At 36.8% G+C, this 21,920-nt stretch overlaps 3 protein-coding genes across 4 annotated transcripts; 2 read left to right on the top strand and 1 right to left on the bottom strand.

The window, feature by feature from the left end:
• Positions 1 to 8,807: 8,807 nt before the first annotated feature.
• LOC137724994 (uncharacterized) lies at positions 8,808 to 9,945 on the bottom strand. Its single transcript, XM_068463615.1, has 4 exons — positions 9,850 to 9,945; positions 9,516 to 9,645; positions 9,366 to 9,455; positions 8,808 to 9,160 (listed from the first exon to the last, which is right to left on the bottom strand). The coding sequence occupies exons 1-4, from the start codon at positions 9,943 to 9,945 to the stop codon at positions 8,808 to 8,810; spliced, it is 669 nt and encodes a 222-aa protein (XP_068319716.1).
• Positions 9,946 to 12,260: 2,315 nt separating this feature from the next.
• Positions 12,261 to 15,369, top strand: LOC137726096 (probable receptor-like serine/threonine-protein kinase At4g34500). 2 transcript variants are annotated; one of them, XM_068464967.1, is made up of 7 exons: positions 12,261 to 13,029; positions 13,629 to 13,733; positions 13,825 to 13,947; positions 14,154 to 14,324; positions 14,425 to 14,554; positions 14,640 to 14,849; positions 15,027 to 15,369. In XM_068464967.1, the coding sequence occupies exons 1-7, from the start codon at positions 12,470 to 12,472 to the stop codon at positions 15,045 to 15,047; spliced, it is 1,320 nt and encodes a 439-aa protein (XP_068321068.1). In that variant the 5' UTR covers positions 12,261 to 12,469; the 3' UTR covers positions 15,048 to 15,369. The 2 variants fall into 2 exon arrangements, with proteins under 2 accessions (XP_068321068.1, XP_068321067.1); XM_068464966.1 differs by having other exon boundaries at positions 14,996 to 15,369.
• A 1,356-nt stretch (positions 15,370 to 16,725) lies between these two features.
• LOC137725917 (cyclase-associated protein 1-like) lies at positions 16,726 to 21,407 on the top strand. The gene is made up of 10 exons (XM_068464756.1): positions 16,726 to 17,201; positions 17,804 to 17,972; positions 18,064 to 18,128; positions 18,318 to 18,633; positions 18,706 to 18,853; positions 18,946 to 19,055; positions 19,216 to 19,271; positions 19,347 to 19,403; positions 19,666 to 19,809; positions 20,807 to 21,407. Exons 1-10 carry the CDS (start codon positions 16,926 to 16,928, stop codon positions 20,894 to 20,896), a joined length of 1,431 nt encoding a protein of 476 aa, XP_068320857.1. The 5' UTR covers positions 16,726 to 16,925; the 3' UTR covers positions 20,897 to 21,407.
• Positions 21,408 to 21,920: the final 513 nt, after the last annotated feature.

Here is a 21,920-nt window from a genome sequence, read left to right as displayed (position 1 = left end):
TTTTTGAGAATTCTTCTAAAATGCTTGACAAGCAGTGCAAGATCATCAATAGAGGATTTTCCACACAATGCACTTACAACTTCACTATTTTCAACACTTTGGAGGGCCAATTTTCCAACCAATTTTTCAAGCTTGATTTCATTTAAGTCCTGAAACTCTTGAATGACAGCCTTTTTTGCATGAAATCTCTTGGGTAAGAATCTCAAAAATCTTTTGAACAACAGTTGTTTCATCAATAAACTTTCCTGATTTCATTTGTCAATATTTCAACTTTCTTATAAAAAACTAAGAATGCCTCAGACTCGAGCATTCTCAAATCCTCAAATTTTGAAAGGGGCATTTGGAGCTTTAGATCTCTCACTTGTTTATCACCCTCATGAAGAATTCAGAGTTTGTCCCAAGCTTGCTTGGCAGTTGTGCAATATCGAACGTGCGCAAACTGATTAGGCGAAATGGTAAAAACAATAGCATTCTTTGATTTCCTATTAGTCATGGCCGAAGCAATTTCTCCTTGAGTCCATTCACCTTTTGGCTTAATCACAAACTCTCCATTGACTAGCCTCGATGGAACCTTCCACTCAAGGGAGAGATAATCAACAATTATAAGATCTTGAGCCTTAAGAAAGATTTGAAACTTCTCGTTCCAAGCAGCATAATTTGTACCATTAAAGAATGGAGGTGTATTACACGAGCCATCGACACGATCATGGTCCATGGTGAGATTCCACCCAATACCAGCAAATCCCAGAGATCACTCTATGTATATCTAAAGCAAGGCTCTGATCCCAATTGAAATTGGTACCACGCGGAATATCTAGTATATAAAAAGTATAATATGTTAGACTGACTAGCCAAGCCCACTAGTCAACTATGATAGATTTTTTAGTTAATAAATCAAGAATTCAATCACTAATTTCAATTCCCAAAAACTATCCTAGTCAGCAAGGTCGCAGTTCATTACAAATTATTAATGGGTCAAGTGAGCGTGACTATGAACACATACCATTTAAATGTTCAAGAGATATATGTTCCATTTATATGTACGTGAGATGTGTGACACAAATAAATAACTTTGAATACAAGATGTTTTTGGCCAGAAAAACCCACCTCTAGGTTAAAAATTCATACAAAGACCACACAAGCTCAATTCCTAGATCCCTATCTACAGACAGCTTTACCTTTGTGTAACCTTGTCTTACACGAGATGAACTCCTTTAGTTTTCACGAAGTGGTAGCTCATCCTAAGCTTTTCACCTTGTAGCACTGAGATTAACTCAAATCAATGATAGGATATGCATATAAAATCTGGATTCAAATGACCAGTCAGATTCTCTAGTCAAACAATTGAATGAAGAATCTAACTTGAATCCAAAAGCTTGGTCTAAAAACGAATTTAAAGCTTAAAACCAGACCAAAAATTTAATGCAAAACCTTAAAACAATGCAACCCTAATATTCAATAATTGCGTGTTTAAGGCATGAATTTGATTTTGCAACTAGGGTTTCATAGATAAGGAGAAACAAGAAGGTAGAAGGTAGAAACATAAATGCTCTTTCTCTCTCTAACTTTTCTCTAGACAAATTTTGAACCTGGAAACTCAAAAAAACAAAGAATCCTAGCTGGGGATATTAACCCCAAAAGCTTCAGTTTGTTTTTCACCAACCAATGACACTTGTCGTACTACAAACTGATCAAGAAAGATTAAGGGCTGAGATCTGACTATCAGCAGAAATTGTCAGGAAGCCCATGTGAACAGCTTTTAATTTATGTGTCCAGCTAGCTGGAAATCAACGAGTAGTTCTGACTAGACAACAACATTAAATAGAATGTGGTACACAAATACGATATTTGACAAGGAAAGTCAAACACTTAAGACTAGACTTTACACACTGTATTCCATGTGTTAGTTGGCTCTCTGCAGTTTCTCACTCTTACTCGTCCAGATACTTCCTTTGTTGTTAACATAGTTGCTCAATATATGAGTTCTCCTCATACTACTCACTTGATTGCGAGTAGCCGGATTCTTCGCTATGTTAAAGGTACCTTAGACTTTGGCATTCATTTGCGTCCTTAGAATTCTTCTGCTTCTTTATCTACTTATTCGAATATTGATTAAGCGGGCTGTTTGGATACTAGAGACTCTGCTACTGGCTATCTTATTATTTGGGTTCTAATCTCATCCTGGTGCTCCAAAAAGTAGCCCACTGTGTCCCACTCTAGTGCTAAGTCCGAGTATCACTCTATTGCTTATGCATATGTTGAAACCACTTGGGTTTGCTTTCTTCTTAGTGAGCTTGGGGTTCACTTGACTACACCTATTTTACTGCATTGTGACAATTTGAGTGCCACCTATCTTGCTGCTAATCATGTTCATCATGCTCGCACGTGTCACATCGAAATTGATTATCACTTTGTCCATGAAAAGGTTACTTTTGGTAGTCATCGTGTTTGTTATATTCCCTTTACCAATCAACCAACTGATCTACTTACCAAAGCTCTTCATCAGTCTCACCGTGGCCTTCTTTGTTCCAAACTTGTCAAATCAAGCTTGTCTACTTTGCAGGGGCATGTTGGATTATAATTAATTAAATCGGAATCCTCTCCATAGTTATAACATGTATTATAGGAATGTAATTTCCAATTATAATTAGTGTAGTATTCCTATCTCAATAGATATCAATATAAACCTATATATATTGTAGCATTTTCCACTCATCAATACAAGAAGTCATAATTCTACAAAAAAAACCACATAATAAGGAGCACAAAAAAAAAAAAAAAAAAAACAACAACAACAACAAGAAGGAAACTTAGATATTGTTTTCCTAAAGCTTAATTAGGAGCTAAGTTAAAAAAACACCTAACGGGTGTTTTATCCATGCATAACCGTGTCTAACTTTAACCAGTTTACTAAAACTGGCTGATTTTCAGCCATCTTCGAAAGGAAACATCATCTCATCTGGCTGGCTGGCTCTGCAGTATCTCCATATTTTCTCGTCAAAATTCAAGTCATATGGTAATTAAGTGTTCTGGGTTTCAATTTCGTGCATCGATTTGAATGAGCATGCAACAAATTAAAAGCAGTTCCCTTCTGATCTCCTTTAAAAGGAAGTACTTATCCAACATTTACGTCTCAGCTGTTCCAACTCACGAAATTTTCAAATAATATTGCCACAATATATTTACAACAAGCCCTCGCACATTACCCATGTTTAAGACGTGAATTGGATTGGTAATTGCAATTTTAGATCCTCATCTGCACTCAATGGGTTTTCTACTATATGTCGACTGAATATTTGCATGACTGTTAGCTGGATCAGAGTTGGAGAAGTTGATGTTTTATCATAAACTAATTGGTAATATGAAGAGTAATATAAGTTTATGCAAGATTCTTTCTTCCATTAATGTATGGCTCATTCTTAACATAAGTATTTCTATTTTTACTCAGAAGCATTTTCAATAAAAGAGCTTCTATTATTAGCGGATTGAAATTTTTAATAAAAATGCAAGTGCTTCATAGGAAAGAATATGAAATGCTTAAGAACTTAAATACTTCTCCATATTAAAGCACTTCAAATGTTTTTTTCTTTTTTAAACCCAGAAGCACTTCTAACTTTTTTTACCAAATATGGTCCGCGTTTTTAGTAATCTAAAAGCGCTTCTAGTTATTTTAAAAATATTTCCAAACATGTAAATTGATGATTTTCCAACAATCAGCACATCACAGTACACATCCTAAATATACCGAAGAAATTCAAACCTAAAACCATTTTGAACAAGAAGAAAAAATACTATAAGACTAAAAACTTAGTTTTGATTTTAATAAATTCATTCATCTGACATTATGTGGTGTTTTTTTTTGGTGTTGGGGGGGGGGGGGGGGGGGGGGGGGGGGGAGGGGGGGGTGGTTGTGTGTTTGTGGAGGGACTGATGAGATAGATTCCTTAAGAGTTTAGCCAGAGAAGAAAACTATGATTCGATTATAAATATGGGACTTGAAGGGCTTAAGACAAATTAATATTCTTCAAACTACGATATAATCCTAAAACCTCCAACTAACTTGCGCTATTTTTTCTTCACAACTTGAAGATTTTACTCTTTGCCATACATATATACATATATATATATATATATATAAATATGTGTGTGTGTGTGTGTATCTATATATATAGGTGGTGAGTTACATTGGAAAGTCACGCCCGACCTCGATCAACCCAGTCAAGACAAATTCGTTCAAAAAGGGAATTAATTAAATTAATTTCTTACAATAGATTATAGAACACGAAATGGGGTTTACTGGTCATGACGTATATAATAATACATGGTAGATGAAAACTTGGAATATTTGGTTTTGAAATAGAGAACTGACAAAGAGATGTTATCCTCTCTCAAATAGTATATTTCTCATTATTAATGAGCAACTTTTAATCATGACATTGTGGTACCTTGGTACCAGTGGGGTATCCGTTAAAGATTTTAATGGTAAGCAATATTGGAACTTAAGCAGTGGACAAGAGAATAAGCAAACAATACATTATGTGACATAATTCCATTACCAAAGTTATTCCCTAGATAAGGTTGTTTATATTAGTTGGGAGGTAGCTTTTTAGAATATGAAATTCGTATTAAACCGGAAGAATCAAAGAGAATATATAGGATTAGATAGTGTTTCCTCTTAGATGTGTGATTACTTGCGTCTCTAGATTGTAGGAATTTCCACAAATATAGGAAACTCGTCTGATCCAACTTGGATTAGGTTTCTGTGTCTTGCGGAACAAGAATGATTAATCTCATCAAAGTCAGTGGACTTCGCCTACCTTCTGAAGTCTAGCAAGATGTGATGACATTGTTGGACCGTTTAAACAACTCAATCCAATCAAAACTGTTCAGTCAATGACCGAACTTTTAAGGTACACGTATTCCAATCTGCCTTACTCTAACTTTAAAAAATCATGGTCCACATCAAACAATTGCTTTGATGCATCAACCGCATCACCGCGAACAACTGTATAGTTTTTAGCGTTTACATTCTTGGGATGAAGAGCGAAGGCCTTAGAGACCTTGATTTCATTGACGATGTAGAAGAGCATGCTTGAGATTGGCCAAGATACAACACGAGAGAAGTCTTTGAAGAGGTTAACTGCTCGAATTTTGACGGACTCGAGGTTCAGTTGTTGCTGCACGACGTCGTTTCAGTCTAAATGGGTATGGCTTGCGGTTGTTGCTGGGCCAGAGGAGGTTGATTCTGGAGAATACCTTCCATGGCTATTTTTATTTTTCCCTTTAGAACTAGATGACGATAATAGAGATGACGGAAATTCGGATATATTTTTCTTTGATTAAATGAAACGTACATGCTTAATGATTGGTTGAGACAACTAATAGGAGTGAAGGACATATTTGCCCTTAAATCATAAGGGAGATTTAACGGAAGAATGAAGAAAGTTAAAAATTTGATCGGTATTGTTAACGGACTTGATTACAAGGTAATGATTAACAATTTTTTCATCACAAAGATCAAATAAAGACTAGTGTCTAATCATAGGGACTACGAAAAATAAATGTATGGAAACCTTGAGTACTTGTGAATTATTATTATTTTTTTAGATCAAAAGTACTTATGAATATATTCCACCAAAAGAATCGAAGTAGTTGATCCGGTTGTCTTGCAACATGGAAAACAGACCTACCCCAATGTGCAAGGTACAAAATACCATGTGCATCTATCGGTACATAAATATCTTCATGCATATATATATATATGACAGTTTACAAGTGATTTTTTGTTTATTTTATATAATGATTAGGTTATATACCTTTATGCATATGTGTGTGTGTGTGAAAGTTTACAAGTGATTTTTTGTTTATTTTATATTATGATTAGTGTGTGTGGCATGCCGCATTATACACCGAATATGATTATTTAATACGAATCAGGTATTTGGTGCTGCTACATATTAAATAGCTACCGATCAATTTACCAGAGCCCGTCCATTTTATACGGCTCACGCTGTATAAGTTTTTTTTTTTTTTTTTTTGGTAAACCACGCTGTATAACTTGTCCGCTCAAAAACCTATGTATTATTTAGTTGGGTTCTCAAAAATGCTAAAATAGAATTTCACCGTTCTTTCCCTTTGTCCCGCGATCTGCTTGTGTGGCCATCTTCTTCTCCAACTAAAAGTATTCCTTCTTCTTCAAATTCTCTCTTTGTCAATTGATTTCACAAATTCTTATCACTGCCTTTTGGGTTTTCTTCATCGCCATCACCAAGAACATGGTCTTTTTAACTGTAGACTCCTTCAAAGCTCTGATTTTTGGATTAAAAAGCTTGCTTCATGCATGGGTATTTGAGCTTTTTGCCTTTCTGGCTTCTAATTAAAGTGAATCTTCATCTAATTTGATATGGGTTTTCTTTGGTTTTGACATTTTTAGAGCTTTTAATCTGGTTCTTGGAAGAGTAGTATGAGAAATTGAGAGGTGGAGTTTTGTTGGATTGAAAGGTTCATCATGCCGGATCAAAGATGCTTATCTGATATGCCTATCCCAAAATTTCTTCGGGGTATGATTAATTCGTTTTTTTTTTCTTCTGTTTTTCTTTAGTTTTTAGTTTTTTCCATTTAACATAGGTTATTATGTGAAAAGTTACTAAAATTATTTTGGTTTGAAGCAATTTTTCTCCTTTCTTTTTCATCAAAGTTTCAAAAATAATAATAGTTTGAAGAAAATAATAAGAGTTTGAAGCGTTCCTATTTTGTACAGTGGCAGTATAAATAATATGATTATTAGTCCGATTTGCACCAAACATCCGATTAATTTAGTCAGTACTATCCGTTGACTATTTATTCTATCCGTCTGAAATAATCAGTATAGTTCAACCTGCCAAACGAGATCTTAGGATATATAATCAAGGTATAAAATTAACTAGAGAAAACTAGCTTAACTTACGAAGAGAGATATTCAAAATTGAATGCAAGCAGTTGGACAAACTGCAATAATTTACTTGTGTTACTCATATCTACTCCTCTCCCTTTAGTGTAAATAATATCGTTTGTTAAAAATAAAAAAAATAAAAAAAAATAAAACTCATATCTACCAATTTGATTCAAATTCAGAGCCGTCCAAATGAACAAGTCAAGCTCTCAAGCAAAAGCTACTTAAAGCTAGCAAACAAAGCCCAAGATTGGTTCTAAACTTTTGTGTTAAGGAATTTTGAAACCAGATCAAGCCAGATTTGATCCCATTAATCCTCATTTAACTTCCAAATTAAAATATTGAAATCTGAACATTCAATTATTGACAATTTTCCCTCATTATTAGTAAGCCATCGACGTGGCCTGTAAGCTTAAGTTTAATTTATACTGAAATTCAGCGTTGCGTTTCAATTCGTAAGCTCAAGCTCAGTTTGTCACACATTTTTTTTTAAGTCAAGCTTAGGTAGATAATTGAGTCGACCCAAAACTCATAAGCTTGACCTTGACATATTTAAGTCAAACTAAGCCTAGACATGCACCTTCATACACGTGTGAAAGACAATTATTTGACAACTAATTTAATCATATTATTATCCGTATGCGAATGACTTTTCTTATAACCCGCATTACATGCTTCTTAAGATGTTTTGAACGTATTTAAAAATAGAGAAATTAAATTATTATTGCTAACATATTGTGAGCTACTAATTAAAAAAAAACACACAAAAAAAATTAATTATTAACAAAATAATTTTAAAATGACGAAAATGCCCTTGTCTTATTTGATGCGTTATTTTGGGTTGCCTTTGAAGTTTTTTGTCTCGAAGGCATTTTTGTCCAAATATTTTTTTTGAAGCTTGGTGACACCAAAATTACTATTTATCTTTTTCATTGGCTTTACATATAGATAAATAGATATATAATAAATTAGCAGAAAATGAACTTAACTATTACTTATATTCAAAGGTAGGTTCCACACGTTTAAAATAAACATAAAACAGTCTTTTTAGAACTCTCTCTTTTGTTCTGCACCAGACCTTAAAGCCATCTCCAACCGAAGGGTCCAGAGGGCGAGAAGACCGAAAATAGCTCGAAAATCGTCTCTAACTGAGAGCTAGGCCAGCTGGGTGGAATCTGAGAGGGCCTTAAGGAATCTGAAAGGGTCAAAGGGCTGGAGGGCTAGCTACATGCAGCCAGCCCGGGGCTGGCCAGAAAAAACATTAATCTTGTCGGTTATAACCGACAAGAATGCTTAAACTAAAATTCAAATGCAACGACTAGCTGTCAGCTAGCAGTTGCATTTGAATTTTTTTTTTTTTTTTTTTTTTACAGTTTTATTATTTTTTTTTTTATAAAATTTTTCCTATAACTTCTATTTTTCATATATATTTTTTTAAATTCTATATTTTTCCTATAACTTTTATTTTACAAAATTTGTTTCATATTTTTTTTAAATTCCATTTTTTTTCATATAACTTCTATTTCACAAAATTTGTTTCATTTTATTTTAAATTCTATTTTTTTTTCCTATAACTTCTATTTCACAAAATTTGTTTCATATTTTTTTCCTATAACTTATTGAGCCATTATACAACATTAAATTAAATTAAGTAACATGAAACAACATTAAACAATATGAAACAACATTAAATAATATTAACCAACATACAAATTATGCAACATAAAAAAAACATTTAACAACATTTTTAAAAACATTTAACAACATAAAACTTAAATGCCTACTTCATGCTTCTTTTGTCCCAAAGATGTGCAACAAGATCCTGTTGTAGGTACTTATTTGTGGCATGAGAACTTATCATTCTATAGTGCCTCATTTACTCATTTATAGAGATACTACCAGTTCTTGGATTGAAAGGCAAATTAGGTCCATCATATATTTTTGCATGAGCCCTTCTTGACCTATTTGGATCTTCTTGGTCGTCATCAGACTCTCTATCAATATACCCATCTCGCTCATCCTCCACTATCATATTGTGTAATATGATGCAAGACATCATGATGGAGTCCAAATTTTCTCGACTCCACCCTCTTGCCAATTCGCTGATGATTTTCCACCGTGCTTGTAGAATACTGAAAGTTCTCTCAACATCTTTCCAGTATGCCTCTTGGTGTAAGGTAAACAACTTTTCTGCATGGACAAGTGTCACCCACTTTGGGTAGAGGCCATCTGCCAAGTAATACCCATATTGTATTGACGGCTGTTGATGTAGTAGTCAAGTTGAGGTGCTTTACCTTCCGTCAAGTTATTGAAGAGGGGTGAACGCCCAAGAATTGTAATGTCATTTTGGGATCCAGGGACTCCAAAGAAAGCATGCCAGATCCATGTGTCATATGAGGCAACCGCCTCTAACATAACAGTTGGTTTTCTTGACCTTCCGCTAAAGCCTCATTGCCATCAGCTTTGCGAATGAGCTGATTCAGATCTTCTTGATTTGGCTCGCGGAGGTACTCGTCTTTGTAAACTTGAACAATTGTGTCACAAAATTATTCAAGAGTAAGAAGGCATGTAGACTTAGACATACCATGGGTTTCATCCATCGAATCAGCTAGGGAGTCATAGGCCATCATTTGGAGTGCAACATTAACCTTCTGATGAGGTGAGAAACCAGGGTGGCCTGCTTTGTCCTGCTTATGTTGAAGGTATGAATTGACCTGCTAGACATCACGAAGTAAACACTCGAAGACATGACGTCTCATCTGGAAGCGATGTCTAAAATCCTTTTCTATGTACACTGAGTTGGGGTTGAAGTAGTTGCTCATCAGATTGGCATGCACCATCGCTCTGTTTCATGGTTTGTAAGAGCAACCAGCAACAGAGCCACCCCATTGAGGTTGTTCCTCAGTTAGCTGACACACCATTGCCCCCGCCATGGCTGTTGCTCTGTTTTGTTTGTTGCGCCTTACTTGAACTTTTTCATCAGACTCCTCATCTTCTCGTCTTATTTGCGCCATTGCTTCCAATTTGGAATTGGATGAGGACCCCCAGTTAGAATCCGAAAAGGATCCAAAGTTGGAATTCATTGCAAACTTGAATTGAAAAAGATTGAATTGAAAGATATTGAATTGAAAGAGATTGAATTGAAATAGATTGAATTCAAAGTTATGTGAATTATAGCCCAATATCCACCTTATTTATAGCAAAAAAAAATTCAAATCCAATGGCTAGTTGACTTTACTTAACCGTTGGATTTGAATTTAAGTTGTAGTTTTTAAATAATAAATTATGTTTGGCCCTATGACCATTTAGCCCTCGGTTGGAGACGGTTTTTTGTGACGGGGCTAAAACGAGCCCTATGACCCTTTGGCCCTCGGTGGGAGATGGAGGCAAATATGGCACTGTACTGTTCATTAAAATATTAATATCTTGGAAGGCCAGAGGGCTAAAACGAGCCCTCTGCCCAGCCCTCGGTTGGAGTAAAACAATAATTTGGCTTCTAGCACAAAATAAAATCAAGAGCAATAATGTAATTTCACACACACCAAATATCTCTAATTTGAAAAAAAAAATCCACATTTTTTTTTTCTCTGTCTCACATTTCTTTTAACTTCTCTCTTTTTCATATTATAGTTTTTTTTCTTATGGCTTTTTAGTCGAAACGGTCCATGAGATTTGCATAACTCCTCACTTTGGTTCCTGAGATTTGAAATCAATAGAAGTGGTATTGAGATTGTTCACCATCAATCATTTTGGTCTTTCATGAAAAATTATGTTAAGTAAGGATCAAAATAACAAAAATACCCTCACTTTAATACACAATAAGCCAAAATGATTTGACAAAAATTGAGGGCATTTTTATCATTTTATCCTTATTTAATGAAGATTTTTCACGGAATGACCAAAATGATTGATGGTAAACAAACTCAGAAACCAATTCTATCAATTTCAAATCTCAGGGATCAAATTGAGGAGTTATGCAAATCTCATGAACTATTTTGGCTAAAAAGCATTTTCTTATTAAATTTTTATATTTACACACAGAGTGTGTGTTTCATCTAGTTATTATAATATAAGGGGAGTTTTAAAGAAATACTCCCGGTACTGTTCACTTTTAACGAAAAACCACGTTTTTACTTTTTCTTGTTACTATTCACTACACTTTTATTTGTCATTTTTCATTAAAACTAAAGTCTTTATGAATTTTTCGTTAGTTTTCCTTAATATAAGAGGTATCCCATAAAATATTGATGACAAACTAATTCTCTTTCTCATGCAATTTTGGTACCACTTAAGGCTATTGTAGTTTTGGCTCTCGAGTCAAATAGTACCCCAAAGTAAAGTTGGTGGTCACAAGAGAAGCATTTGTGAGAGTTCAAACTCTAATTGGAAGTTCCAAACCTTTCTTCGCTTTCCACTAGACCAATCTAGAATTGATAGGGCATCGAAAAGAACGAATGGTCAATATAACATTTATGTGCTTTGATGTCATTCTTGAACACATCAATAACAGATAAAAAAAAAATCATATATCAATAACAAAATGTTATTCACACGTCCATTAATTGTCAATACAAATTAAATGGACTTTGAGTGAATAAATGCTTGGTATAAATAAATACGAAAAAATTGTACCATGGAAAAGAAAAGGTGATAAGGACAATTTTGGAATCCTATATAATAAATAATTAACAATGGGTAATGCTTATGTCATTTTCATGTTATACTCGTTTCTTGATAATTGTATAGTGTCAAATCTGTTGTCTTAACGAGTTCGTAATAGGTGACCGATAGTGACCCAACTCGTTAACAAGTTGACCCGGAATTTGTTATGTTCATGTCGTTTCGTGTTGGGCTAAACAAACGGATTATTTAGACTTGATAAATATCTGACTCGTTAACAAGCGAACCTAGAACTTGTTATTATTGTGTCATTTCAAATCGAGTTAATGAGTTATGTAAGAAATTGTTAGACTTACTGTGAATGTTTCTTTTTCAGGAATTAACAATTCACAAGGGCCAAAAATATTTTAGTTTGTACCTTAGTTCGATTTCGTATCAAATGCTTTATTATTCTTATATTGCTTAGTTCATAACAAGTTAATTCAGATTAGTTTTTAAAACTAGTCTAGTTGGAAATATTTCGCTTAACAAACGGGTTAGAGGTCACTGATTTGGCTGGATGTTCCATACACTACAGTGGTGGTTCTGTAATAACCTCACATACCAAACCCAAAAATCTAACAGCACCCCCTTCCTCTCTCTCTCTTTTTTACCCTTTTTTGTCTCCTTTTATTTTCTTTCCTTCCCTGCCCTTCAATTTTGCCTTTCGCTTTTGTTTCCGTTGAAACCGCACTCTCTTCTCTCTCTCTCTCTCTCTCTCTCTCTCTGTGCAAAATCCTCCAACAGTCTAAATTGCTGACTGAACTTTAACTTCAAGATAATTCCCATCAACCCAACAAACACTCCCACCACCTTTATCTCTCTCTCCGGAGAAAATTCACAGCTCAAATTGTCCATCAACCTTACTTGCCGGAAATAATGGCGGTTCCCAGCGAGACAACCGAAACTTCCAACAACTCCCTCTCCCACAAGCTCACCGCCAAAACCCCATTATTCAACCTCAAACTCTACGCCGTCATCGCCATCCTCGTTATCTGCCTCCTCTCCGCCGCCCTTCTCATCTTCCTCTGCCTCTGCAAAGCTCGAGTCTCCAGAAAACGCAAGATCCGCGTGAAGCACAGCTCCGGATCAATCCCCCTCGTCTCCAACGAGATCGCCGAGATCAAGGCTCCAAGTCCACGCGCTGCCGACAATTGCGAGCGGAAAATGGGAAATGAAAAGTTGAAGGAGGCTCCGCAGGAGGTGGCGGAGATTATTGACATCGAAAGAGGGAAAGTGAACCGGAGCGCGCTGGAGTGTGACGGGTTGGGCCCGCATAACATTGGGTGGGGCCGGTGGTATAGCTTGAAGGAGCTGGAGATCGCGACACGTGGATTTTCTCCAGAGAACGTGATTGGAGAAGGCGGATACGCCATCGTTTACCGGGGCGCGTTGCAGGACGGCTCCGTCGTGGCCGTCAAGAACCTTCTGAACAACAAGTACGTGAATTTATTACTTTTAATTTAAAATCTCGTGGAACGGAGTTGAGTCTTTTAATAATAGCGTGGGGTTAAATTTTGTAATCTAATGTTTAATTTAACAAATATTTTACAAAAATTTTAAAATTTTCATTTTATTTATTTAATGGAATTATTTTCTGTGCAAAAAATTGAATGAATGGGGAATTAGTTAAGGAAAATGATACACGTATTTGGTTATTTTTGTGTATTAGGATTTAGATCCAATCCAAGTTGCCTTCCACGCTGTGAACTCAATAATGTTTTTAGTGGTCAACGGTTAATACTATTTTTTTTTATATTTTTTAATTTCAATTCTCTAAGCTTAAGTGGCATTAAGGTGCGGTGGTGGTGGTGGAACAAGGTAAGTTTCGTGTTGGTCTTCAAAAAAAAAAAAAAAAAGGGGAGAGTTATGAGATGATATTTAGGCTAATTGCGCTCTAACATGCATTTTAATCATTCTGTTAAATAAATTTGTGTGGGTTCTGGGTGCACATAATATTATATTGTTAGTTATTGTATAACATTATTTTCTTTTTCATCAACTCGAAACTCATTGCTGGTTGTCATGTGATGCACAGGGGTCAGGCAGAGAACGAGTTTAAGGTGGAAGTGGAAGCCATTGGGAAAGTAAAGCATAAGAACTTGGTGGGTCTAATTGGTTATTGTGCAGAAGGTGCTCAAAGGTAAAACTCCATTTTCGTATCCTTTAGGTGAACTGAGATGAACCTCTTTTTTCGTCTGACATGTCCGTGGGGACTTCTGTTGATCCGACAGGATGCTTGTGTATGAATACATTGACAATGGCAACTTGGAGCAATGGTTGCATGGCGATGTTGGCCCTGTCAGCCCTCTGACCTGGGATATTCGTATGAAAATCGCCATCGGGACAGCAAAAGGGTGAGATAATTTTGTTACTCCTTGTTCTTTCTTTCTCTCGATTCAAAAGTGAATTTAACATGAGGGTTAAGTAACCTAGCAGTCGTACAACGAAAATATGTGTAAAAGATTGTGCTGTGTTTGTCATTCTCATCATTTCATAGTATTGCTATGAAAATACCATCCTTCCGCTTTAGATAAACTTATGTTTCTTGTTTCTCTGGCAGGCTGGCCTATTTGCATGAGGGGTTAGAACCCAAGGTGGTGCACCGTGATATAAAATCCAGCAACATTCTTCTGGATAGAAAGTGGAACCCGAAAGTATCAGATTTTGGTCTGGCCAAGCTCTTAGGATCTGAGGCCAGTCATGTGACTACACGCGTTATGGGGACATTCGGGTTAGTTTATTCTCAAATCCTAACGATAAGTCGATAACTTCCATGATGCATTGTCGAGGCTGTGTGTAACTGTGTGATTCTTTATTATAATTTTCTGTAGATATGTAGCTCCAGAATATGCAAGCACAGGCATGCTTAACGAGGGGAGTGACATATATAGTTTCGGAGTTCTACTCATGGAGATAATTACAGGAAGAAGCCCAATTGACTATTCCAGACCAGCCGGAGAGGTAAAACTAAATTCTCCTCTTCTTCGGTTCTTCCTATAGAAACATTGCATCAATATCATAACTGTTTACAGTTTCTGTATATCAGATGAACCTGGTTGATTGGTTTAAAGGAATGATCCAAAGTCACCGTGGAGAGGATGTTGTTGATCCTCTGATTGCAGTTCAGCCCCCTCCAAGAGCTATGAAGCGAGCATTGCTGGTTTGTCTTCGATGCATAGATTTAGATGTCCATAAGCGACCGAAAATGGGGCAAATTGTTCATATGCTTGAGGCAGATGACTTCCCTTTCCGTTCAGTAAGTCTTTGTGTTCAGTACTTTATGGATGCATTGCAGATAACATGTTTGATAATTTTGACAAGTTTCTTGCCAGTTTGTTATTTGTTCGATATCAAGACCACGGGAGCACTCATCTCCTCAATTAACATTTTCTGCACTTTCAGCTTTCTCAGTATGCCAATCTCTGATATGCAGGAAAATCGATCACCTCGATAAAAGATCCTCTCCCTTTCCCGTGCAGCTGCCTCCAGTATTGTTCAATACACATCCAAGGATGCCGGGGGACAGTAACGAAGAGAGATCGAGATGGAGATGATGATTTTTAGGCCGATAGGCAACTCCCGAGGCGCCATGCGTACATGATTTTCCGTTAGTATATATAGAAAAGAAATTACAAGTATTGAATGTGCATATATAAATTTCTAAATTCTTTTCCTTGATCTGATAGATTGTGTTGATATGTTGAGCATTATACTTGTAGATGAGCTTGTAAATATATATGTACTGGTATGGTATTTTTATATGTAAGGTCTCTTAAGAATCTTCATTTCTTTATCTGTTCAAATGCAGTTTGAGTCGAGTAGTTTTTGGGACGGACCAACGGGTTTTGAGTCTCTCCATTTATCATCCTGTGCATTCAGAAGTACAAATGTTTCCAAAATACTCTATCGTACCCCCTAGGCCTCATTTGGTGTCTCCAAATTTTGTTTGAGTTGAAAGTTAGAGATGGATTACTAATGACTCATGCTGGAATTATAAGGTATGAGTTTCCGTCATGACGAATCCATCTTCTACTTCGACTTAAAACAAAATTTGGAAGTTGAACCAGTTTCTTATTCAACAAAACATTGACTCTAGTGACTTATATTGTTGCTCGATCCCTGCTGCTGTCTGCTGTCTGCTGTCACCAACATTGCAAGGCAGTGCCTATGTTGGTAAAAATCCATGCATTGTCATTGGTACCATGACTTTGCTGTTAGCCAATCTTTACCCGAAAAGCTTAAGCTGTCAAGGAATAGATCGCGTGCGGATCCATCTTGCACGCGGCGGATGGTGATTAACGTAACAATAAAACTAGAGTTAGGCCTAAACTGCTAAGCTCCACGACCAAGCCACCCAATATGGATTGGATTTCTTCATTCGGGGGATTCCAAACTTTGAAATGGGCAAACGAGAGCATGCCGTACATTGTAGTGCAGGGAGATTCAAAACTGATTATTAGTGCAGTGCAAGGCTTGAGCGAAGCTCCATGGAGCTTAAGATCAATTTTGGGGGATCAACTGGCTTGCTTCATTTTTTCCGAAGGTCAAATGGACCCATACGTTCAGAAAACTAACTTTGTTGCGGATGCTTTTGCTAGCTATGTTCATAGTGTAGAAAAGGAAATATTTTTGCTCACAACCTTATTTATCGTCATTAGATAAATTTAAATTTCAAAATTTATGTTTTAAATAGATATAAACTTTAAAATTTAAATATATACAACGATAAATAAAGTAATGAATACTACCACCGCTCAGAGGTAATGAACCAAAATACACCGGTGTAGAAAATTTATGCGTTTTGGGACCGGAGAAAGCTTATAACGGCTTTTTATTCGATTGTTTTGGATCTCTGGATGTACTGGAAAGTTTTTTTATTTTGAAGTTACTTTCAGTAAAAAGAATAATAATTAATTGTCAGCAGTGAAGCGTTTCCAACTTAGGTCGCACGCTATAAGTGTAGTGCGGGGCCCACCTTACACCGTCCCGCAAAAATTGAGTTAAATAATGACAGGTGGCCACAACAACGCACGAACAAACAGCCAAGATTCGCACCACTCCCGCCACGTGTCCCCACGTCTCACTTAAACTTGAAGCCCCAAACAAAGCGCAGAGACTCGGACTAACACCCGCCAAATCGAAATGCCCCTTTCACCTTTCGGCGTCAGAAAATACGAAAAAATCCCAAAAATATAAAAATAAAGAAAGAAAAAAGCAGCAAACGATCTCATTTCCCTACTAATTAACGGCCACACCCACCCAGATCTAATCTATCCGTAGAGAGAGAAAGACACTTAGTGTGGAAGAGAGAGAGTGATTGAGATTTGTGGCTATGGAGGAGAAGCTGATAGAGAGGTTGGAATCGGCTGTGCTACGCTTGGAGGCGCTGTCGCTGTCCGGCCGTGGTGGTTCGGCGACGGCCAGGGGTTTCGACGAGGCGCCGCTGGATCCGTCGATTTTGGCTTATGAGGATCTGATTGGGCAGTACCTGGGTAGGGTTTCGGCCGCAGCTGAGAAGATTGGGGGGCAGGTGTTGGACATCACAAAGGTTCTCCAGCAAGCTTTTTCTGCTCAGAAGGACCTGCTTATCCAGGTTAAGCAAACTCAGGTCAGTCTCGCGCGTAATGCCTTTGTGCTTTTGGGATTTTCTTTTCGTTTTTTTTTGTTTTTTTGGCTTCATTGGGTGTTGAAATTTCGGATTTATAAATGTAAAATGAGATGAGGTTTTAGCTTATAGATTGCGGAATTGAGGTTAAGAACCGTGTGTTTGATGCTAAATGTTAATAATGTGATTGATTATGTAAAGGGCAATGGAAGGAATGTGTTGTCTTGTTGCGTTTGGATCCGATTTGTGCGTGTACATTTTTTCATATCAAATGATAATAACAATTACGAGCTTTCGAAAGATCGAATCGATATTTGGGTGCCTTACCATAGCAAATTACCAATGAAATGTTAGCGGAAAATCAGGAAAAAATAAACCGGTATTAGGATTATATATGGTATTACAGCACTCGTGTTTTTGCTTTCTCTTTCTTGAAATACTTTTGCACGACGAAATTTTCTGCTTAGAATCTAGTGTAGCTATGAATATTTTGAATGTCGATGGTAGCAGGAATGAGGGAGGTTATTTGCTTTAACTGCACTCTATCTTGTACCTTTGCTAGTAAGATGAATATAATGTTAAATGGGTTGTTCCTTGGTGTGCAGAAACCTGGCAATGCAGGGTTGGCTGAGTTTCTGAAACCACTGAACGAGGCAATCATGAAGGCAAATTCTTTGACAGAAGGAAGGCGGTCTGATTTTTTTAATCACTTGAAGACTGCTGCTGACAGTCTTTCAGCTTTGGCATGGATTGCATATACAGGGAAAGAATGTGGTAAGAAAATAGACGGTAGCTATTTTGCTTTACAAACAGATGAAAACTCATTTATATTTTACAATGCCTTTTGTGCTTTGTCTCTTTCAAGGTATGAGCATGCCTATTGCACATGTCGAAGAAAGTTGGCAGATGGCTGAATTTTATTGCAACAAGGTACTGTGCATGTCTGTAAGAATCTGGTAATTTACACAAAAGGAACTGCATGTCCTAGAATCACATGCTCTAATTGCACAGGTCCTTTTTCTTGTAGTACTTATCAATTATCACCAATCGTGTAATGATTGCATCAAAGTAAAGTTTTGCAGTGACTAGGTCTTGACTCTGTAATTCATAATTATACAGATTCTTGTGGAGTATAAAACCAAAGACCCAAATCATTTAGAGTGGGCCAAAGCTCTCAAGGAACTGTATTTGCCTGGTTTAAGAGATTATGTTAAGAGTTTCTATCCGTTGGGTCCAGTTTGGAGTTCAACCAGTAAAGCTGTAACTGCTGCTCCTTCAAAACCAAAAGCTCCTGCCCCAGGTGCCCCTGCTCCTCCACCTCCTCCATCAGCATCCCTCTTTAGTTCTGAAACTTCACAGGCTTCATCATCTCGCCCCAAAGAAGGGATGTCAGCTGTTTTCCAAGAGATTAATTCTGGAAAGCCAGTGACTTCAGGTAATTTTTATTCTTTTAATTAAATTGTCAGTACATGTTGGAGAGATCTGATTTGGTTTTTGTGTCCCCTAGGTCTGAGAAAGGTGACGGATGATATGAAGACAAAGAATCGTGCCGATAGAACTGGCGTTGTTGGTACCCATGAGAAGGAAAGTCGTATGAGTTCACCTGCTGTTGCTAAAGTAGGAACACCAAAGTTCGAGCTCCAAATGGGTCGCAAGTATACACGATCATTCTACTATGTTTAATACTTCATGTGAGGGAGTAAAAACAGTAAATGATTATTATTTTTTCATTGTATTGCCCTGGCAGGTGGGTTGTTGAGAATCAGATTGCGAAGAAAGATTTGGTTATTAGTGAATGTGATTCAAAACAGTCTGTATATATTTTTGGGTGCAAAGATTCTGTTCTGCAAATTCAAGGTGATTTAACCACGTGAAAAACTTTATTTAAATTGTATAAACATATTAAACGTTAAATTGCCTTCCTTACAAACTTTATGCCGTATTCCATATGTATGTTCTCCAGTATGGTACTTGTACAAAAAACATGTGAACTTATAATTATTTGCACAATGTGCAGGGAAAGTAAACAACATTACCATTGACAAATGCACTAAAATGGGAGTCCTATTTACGGTTAGTGTGAGTTTAGTAATGAAGCAATACATATTGATGTCTCTGTGCTAATTGTGTGTTCTCTTGTGAACAAAGGATGTTGTGGCTGCTTGTGAGATCGTAAATTGCAACCGTGTGGAGGTGCAATGCCAGGTTAGAATTCTTCTCATAAAACTTTCAGCGATTGAAGTGGATGTCTCCAGTGTTGCCAATCATAATACTATGCAGTGGCTTCATTCATAATGCTATGTAAAACCACCGTATGATCTTAGCTATATGCAATATGATTCTAGGACATGAAAATTGAATTTTGGCGTCATTATCATCCCAAATATAACAATTCATTGGTTTCTTATATGATATATAAAATGATCTTGCGATCTTTGTTATACTCATTCATTGTATGCTATTTTAGGGCTCGGCTCCTACTGTTTCAGTGGACAACACAGCTGGCTGCCAATTTTATTTGAGCAAAGATGCTCTGGGGGCATCTATAACAACTGCTAAGTCCAGTGAGGTCAATGTGTTGGTACCCAGTTCCGGAGCTGATGGTGATTGGGTGTGTTCCATTTTTCTCTTTTATTTTGTATTTGTTTTATTATTTTCAAGACTTGCTTGATTGTTCTTCCCTGCAACTTCCAAGTTATAATGTTATATTGGGTGCAACTTCCAAGTTATCTTGGAATGCAAGCTAGTGGTTTAAATGGTTCTTTCAATTCCTAAATAATTGGCCTACAACACAGTGTACTTCTTAGATCTGAGGTGCATACGTACATATGTTATTTGTAGAGATGGTACACGTTTTATGTTTACTAAAAGGTTTGCTGAAGTAGCTTGTAATCTATTACTAGCTATATTCCCCTGGTTATACATGATTCTACTTGAAATTTAAGTTACCTTTTTAAATTCAATGTAAAAAGTGGAGTATGCAACAGTTGGACAACTGGCCTTTAGTTGCCTGAAAATTTTTTCTCTCGTGTAGATGCTCAATATATGAAGTACTAGTGTTTTTCAAATCCTGTTTAAATATTTCTAGCCACTTTGCCGGTAACCTAGGTGGGAAGGTGGGATTTAGGGTTGGTTCACATGATTAATGCTAGGATCACTATGTTCTTTTAGTTGGATGATGATAATGGCTTGCGGTGCCTTGTGTATGATATATGGCTACTGGCTTGTATAAAAGAGCCTGAAGACGCAAGCCTTTCTGTTGGTACCTAACGAATTCAGGTTCTGTAGGTTAGTTTGTTCACTATGATATTTTAACTTACCAATATACCATAAGCTTCTGGGCACATACAATGTAGTAGGATCATTATCTCTAGTTTGCTCCCGTGAAGCTGATACTTTCTTTCACTCCATTAAATCTATTTTCACTTACTACCCTCTTTATTTGGAGTATGATATAATCAGGGGTTGCATGTACTTTCTGACTGTTTGGACACTTACTAAACTCCTGCATTACAAGGGAAATGCATCTTTGCTAATCAAAGTAACACTAACTGTTATGTCGATTTCTTGAGTTCACCAGGGAGATCTTATGACCTTTTATCTTGCAGGCGGAGCATGCTTTGCCAGAACAGTTTATTCATGTGTTTAAGGATGGTCGCTTTGAAACGACATCAGTCTCTCACTCGGCAGGAGGGTAATTTGGACTCTTTTTATACCCCAATTATATCGTACTTGAAAAAAAAAGATACTAGGATGGGTTGAGTGGCTTCTTTCTACTTTCTCCTTTGTTCAATTGCTTTCATTTTATAAGGGTGACACATTCCCAGCCTTGCTGGTGGTTATGCTCTTATCAATCTCACTGGTCTTTTGTCGGCTTATCAAACCGGGGGATTCTTTTACATGTCTCACGAAAAATGAGATTCTTTTGCATGGTGTTTTCGGAAGTTTGTTTGTAGATGAGCGTTGTAGCGATGGTTTTTTTCCCACAATTGTGAGTGAGCTGGAATGAGCGCTTTTCCTCATGTAATATTTTACTCTATCGCCGTCTTTTTGTTCATGATTATACATTTGTATTCATCTTTTACATTATTGGCTGGGAATTTGCTGAAGGCAGTTAAATTCTTGGTTTTGACTGTTAAAAGTTTGTACTAGAAATGTATACGAACGGAGGACCCGAAATATATGTTGGTTGTATGAGTTTATAAATTCCAGATTGGGGGTTTAATCAATGGTGCTAACTTTGAAATGTGTTTGGCTGTACTTATAAAATTGTTACATTTTTAAGGCCAAATTGCACTACTAGTAGACGCTTGGCTTTGGATTATTCTTTTCATCTCGATAGTTTTGTTACATTTTTGTCCTTGGAATTTCATTTTGATTTCACTTTAGTCCAATTCGTCAGGTAAGTTCACTTTAACCGCGAGAGTTTTCACAAATGGGTCTCTGTTTGGAAACTAGACACATCTTCTAACAAAACATGATGGACAGTAGGGGGAAGATAAAGGCGGCTGCATCCAAAGTCAGAAGGGACCCCCAATTTGGCCAAGCACTCGGCTACCAGGCCTTCCGCTCAACTAAAACTCATTGTGTGTGTGTACATGTATAATCATCTGGGTTTGCCTGCTTGCCAGCCCCGCCACTACAAAACGTTTCTCTGACATTCTAGTATCTTCCACCTCCATACCACTGTGGACTGGCATTCTAGTACTAACACATGATTCC

The sequence above is a fragment of the Pyrus communis genome, chromosome 2, assembly GCF_963583255.1.
Source record: "Pyrus communis chromosome 2, drPyrComm1.1, whole genome shotgun sequence".
Taxonomy (NCBI): Eukaryota; Viridiplantae; Streptophyta; class Magnoliopsida; order Rosales; family Rosaceae; genus Pyrus; species Pyrus communis.
This window is presented reverse-complemented; position numbering and strand designations above follow the sequence as displayed.